This window comes from Narcine bancroftii, chromosome 2 (assembly GCF_036971445.1).
Source record: "Narcine bancroftii isolate sNarBan1 chromosome 2, sNarBan1.hap1, whole genome shotgun sequence".
NCBI lineage: Eukaryota > Metazoa > Chordata > Chondrichthyes > Torpediniformes > Narcinidae > Narcine > Narcine bancroftii.
Window position 1 is genome coordinate 257,688,048 of NC_091470.1, and position 4,706 is coordinate 257,692,753.

At 52.3% G+C, this 4,706-nt stretch overlaps 1 protein-coding gene across 1 annotated transcript in view; it reads left to right on the forward strand.

The window, feature by feature from the left end:
• The first annotated feature begins 3,479 nt into the window (after positions 1 to 3,479).
• The window catches only part of sntb1 (syntrophin, basic 1), a 125,225-nt gene continuing 123,998 nt past the window's right edge, over positions 3,480 to 4,706 (forward strand). The window contains 2 exon segments of the mRNA XM_069920951.1: positions 3,480 to 4,096; positions 4,099 to 4,139. Of these exon segments, the coding sequence (XP_069777052.1) occupies positions 3,694 to 4,096; positions 4,099 to 4,139 (444 nt within the window). The 5' untranslated portion in view covers positions 3,480 to 3,693.

Genomic DNA, 4,706 nt, shown 5'->3' on the forward strand with positions numbered 1-4,706 from the left:
GTATAGGAGCCTTACATTAAATACAATAGCGAAAACCTACCGGGGACAAACATTACCTAAGTTGATGGAAGGAGAAGGAAAGAAAAGAATGGACTCAGTAGAATTTCTGGTGTAATTTTGTTGAATGACAACATTGTCTGACTGGCTTAATGCAACCTAGATTGTATACCTAAAATGGATGAGAGGGGGGGGTGGGGGGGGTGGTTTGGGAGGAAAGGTGGGGGGGAGAAAAAGTCACTGTATATGTGTGAAAAAGAAATAGTGTATATCATGGCTAATGTGATTTATGGTGTGAAAAATAAAAAATTAAAAAAAAAACTATACAAGTGTGTGAGCTTCAGCTCATTGTGGAGAGAGTTTATTCATAGCTACTTACAGTGCAGGGACAGAATGGGCTGAATGGTCTCCTTCAGGGCTACATGATTCAAGATTAAATTCATTGCATGCACTCAAAACAGACACAACCCCTTCTTGTGTTTGCCCAGTCAAGACAAACAAAGGGACACCAGCACTGTATAAAAGCAAGAAGGAGCATCCTGTTAGAGAATGACTGTGGATCCCACCATTTTCTCTGATTCGACCATTCCATCCATAGATGGGAAGGAAATACAGTCTCAATTTTTGGGTTCTTGATGGGAGAGGGGCTTGAACCCTCAGAGTTGGGACGAGGCCTGGTGATTGATGTGCATTAGTTATGGGGTTGGTGATCTAATGAACACTGGTCTCTTGCACACTGTACTGATCCTTGGTGCAGGTACTGAGGCTCAGAAATCACCACTGACTTCAGATACAGCAATATCTGGAGACTATTCGCCTTGATGCAGACGCTGATTGGTGTAAACATGTGCCTGGTAGAAAGCCTCAGTCAGGTGCAGGGATCACCTCCCATCTTTCCATTCTCTGCCTCTCCCCCCCGTTACCCAACACCTCTCCCTCCATTCGACAGCTCTTCCCAGTAACCTATGCTCTAGGAGAAGCCTTCTTGTTGTTCCTAAACATCTGAGTACGATTGAAGCTTTATACCAATTGCATCTTCAGGACATTGGCTCTCATCTTCCTTTGAATTCCTGAAGGGTGCCATCCAGAACTGGTCCCACTGGCATAAACAACCTCATCCAGAGTGGCACAAGCAAATCCTAAAAGCAGCTGAAAAGGATGATACCAGGCTACTCAGCAAGTTAGATGCTCAGTTGGGAGTGTGGCACAGACCAGTGCCATGCACAAATTTGGGAAATTGGCTCACAGACTTCAAGGATGTCTGGAGGAGTCCAGACTACGTATGGACTGAGTGTGAGAGGTTGCAGCATCTCTAAGTTTGAAGGGGGTTCTCCTCAAGATTGAGTTCCTCAGAGTGTGGAAACTGACCCTTTGGCCCAACTTGCCACAGCAACCAAAGAGTCTGACTCAAACCAGTCCCACTTAACTATTTCTGGCCCAAATCCCTCTATGCCTACCACATCCATGTATCTCCATCAGTAATGGAGCACCACAGGGCTGTGTTCTTAGCCCCCTGCTCTATTCACTTTGCATCTACGACTGTAGCTTGGAACGACAATAACATCATCTACAAACTTGCCGATGATACCATGGTAGTGGTTGGATAAAAAAAAGGGATGAGTCAACACACAGGATGGAGATTGAAAACTTGGCTGAATGATGCACCAACAACAACCTTACACTCAATGTTACCAAGACTTCAGGAAATAAAGCCAGAGGTATACAATCGAATGTTTATTGGGGGATCAGAGGTGGAGAGGGAGGGCAAATTTAAGTTCTTGGGAGTCACTATCTCAGAGGATCTTTCCTGGACCCAACACACCAATGGCATCGTGAAGGAAATACATCAGCATCTCTATTTCCTCAGGAGTTTGTGGAAGTTTGGTATGACATCAGAAACCCTGGTAAATTTCTACTGAGATGTAGTGGAAAATGTGTTGACCAGCTGCATCATGGTCTGGTATGGGGACACCAATGCCCTTGAGCATAAAGCCCTGCAAAAGGCAGTGGACACTGCCCAGGACATCACAGGAAAAACTCTCCCCACTACAGGGAACATTAATGTCAGAGAGCAGCAGCAATCATCAATGATCCACACTCCCCAAGCACACACTATCCTAATGGCAGCAGCGAGAATAGAGTGCGTGCTTGAGTAGTGTGGTTATAGGTGTCACAAAACTTGCATCTCCAGGTTCAGGATCAGCTGCTACCCCTCCACCATCAGATTCCTCATGACAAACTCAATCAGGGACTCGTTTAAGGACTCTTACTTGCGCACTTTAATGATTTCCCTTTTGTTCCCTCTGTATTGCACAGACAGTTTGTTTATTGTTCTTTTATTTGTTTATATGTTTTAGGGTGTGTACAGTTTAGTTTTTGCACAACCAATTAGTGGTAATTCTACCTTGCCAGCATGAAAAAAGGTTCTCAGGGCTGTATGTAATGTCATGTATGTACTCTGGCAATATATCTTAAATCTGAAATCCTGTCATGGCAGGCAGCCACTGGGAATGAATCTGATTTCCCTGACAGGTGAAACCACTGGAAACCTTGTTTGACCATCACCCTGATTAATCTTGTCACTTTGATTTAACCTTACCTTTTCTCTGACTTTTTTCCAATCAGAAATGGTGCAAAAGAGCGGCAAGGACACAGGCTAATGTACAAGAGATCATAGAGGCAAACACGAGGGAGGAGAGTTGAGAAGGGATTGAGAAGTGACATAAGAGCAGCTCTCTGATAGAAGGAGGAAGGGAATGGGGTGGGGAGCTGGAGAAAAGGAAACAGAAGGATAGGAAAAGAGAAATGGGAAGGAGTTAACAGAATTTAGATAAGCCTTTGACTTCCTATGATGTAGTGAAACCTGCTGAGTTTATACAGCATGCTTATGTTCTGTACTCAGCCCTGGCATCTGCAGATTTCCTTTTTCAACCCCAGAGATGGAGGGAAGGAAGCCTGCCTACTTTCCAACCTGTCCCATTCTCCCACCTACGCAGCATTCCGATCCACACCACACTCCCCCCCTCCCCTCCCCTCCCCCCCCTCCCCTCCCCCTCCCTCCCCCCTCTCCCCTCCCCTCCCCCCCTCCCCTCCCCCCCCTCTCCCCCCTCCCCTCCCCCTCCCCCTCTCCCCCCCTCTCCCCTCCCTCCCCCCCTCCCCTCCCCCCTCTCACTCCCCCACCCCCTCCCCCCTCTCACTCCCCCTCCCACTCCCCCCACCCCACCCCAACCCCACCCGCCACTTGGGGTCGCCGTCGCCTGTGGGAGCTGGTGTCGGCCCCCGTGAACACGGAGCCTTGGAGCACGGCCGACCCTCCTCTCCTTCACCTTGCACCATTTCTGCAACCAGCGACGCCCCAATTATTTCAGACAAATGGGGACAGTGTCGTTCCGGGGTGGGGGGAACGGGACCTAAACCTGCATGCTACGACCTTGAACCTATACTCCCAAAAGTTTATCGGCCACTCATGTGAGTAGAGGGTTGCTTTAAGAGCCACTTTTCGGGGGCAGGGCGTTGAGGGATCATTGAGTCGAAGTTTGAGGTGCTTTCTGTTGGATTTTCCCGGCACTTTGACTCTGTCTGCTTGGTCCATCCCTCGGTCGGACGCCAGAAGTTTGTCCCCGTTGTTCTTTAGGTTGGGTGGGTGGTTCACCAGCACCCGACACGCACTGTCCCTGGCTCCGCTGGTGGGTGGGGATGAATCCGTGCTTTCGGTTGTACTTTTTAGCTCCACCTCGGACAGATTTAGGAAGAGGAATTTGTGAGTGCCCAGTGTGTGTGTGTGCGAGCGACAGGTTCAGAAAGTGCAGCCCTCTCTCTCGCCCCGGCACTTGGAAGGAGCAGAATGTCACAGCCATGGCGTTAGCAGCAGCGAGGGTGCAGAAGACTGGGTTGGTCGAGGTCCTGGTGCGGGAGATTTGGCACCGGGTCCTGGCCACTTTGAACGAAGAGAGCCTGATCCTCAGCTGCGACCAGTCGGCGGAAGCCACCGGATGGAACGGCGTAGCGAACGGAGCCCAGGGTAGCCCCCCGACGCCGTGCCGCAGCCCCCGGGCAGCAGGGGTCCGCAATGCCTTCACCGAGCAGCCCCACGCCGTCCCGACACCATCGGCAACAAGAAGAGGAGCGTCAGGGTGGTCAAGGTATTTGGGGTTAAGGTCGGGACCGGGGAGAGCGGAGGAAGGAGGCGGGGCGGTAGAGGGTGTGGTTAGTGGGGAGAGGGTGGGGGTTGGAGGGGTGTGGGGAACGGGGGGGGGGTGCGAGGGAGCAGAGGAGGAGGGGGTGCGGGGGGAGCAGAGGAGGAGGAGGGGGTGCGGGGGGAGCAGAGGAGGAGGAGGGGGTGCGGGGGGAGCAGAGGAGGAGGAGGGGGTGCGGGGGGAGCAGAGGAGGAGGAGGGGGTGCGGGGGGAGCAGAGGAGGAGGAGGGGGTGCGGGGGGAGCAGAGGGGAGGAGGGGGTGCGGGGGCAGCAGAGGAGGAGGAGGGGGTGCGGGGGGAGCAGAGGAGGAGGAGGGGGTGCGGGGGGAGCAGAGGAGGAGGAGGGGGTGCGGGGGAGCAGAGGAGGAGGAGGGGGTGCGGGGGGAGCAGAGGAGGAGGAGGGGGTGCGGGGGGAGCAGAGGAGGAGGTGGGAAGGGGTGTGAGGGGGGAGAAGGAGGAGGTGGTCGAGGTTAGATGTTTGAAACCTATACCAAAACTGCTGGTTCTGACCCTTA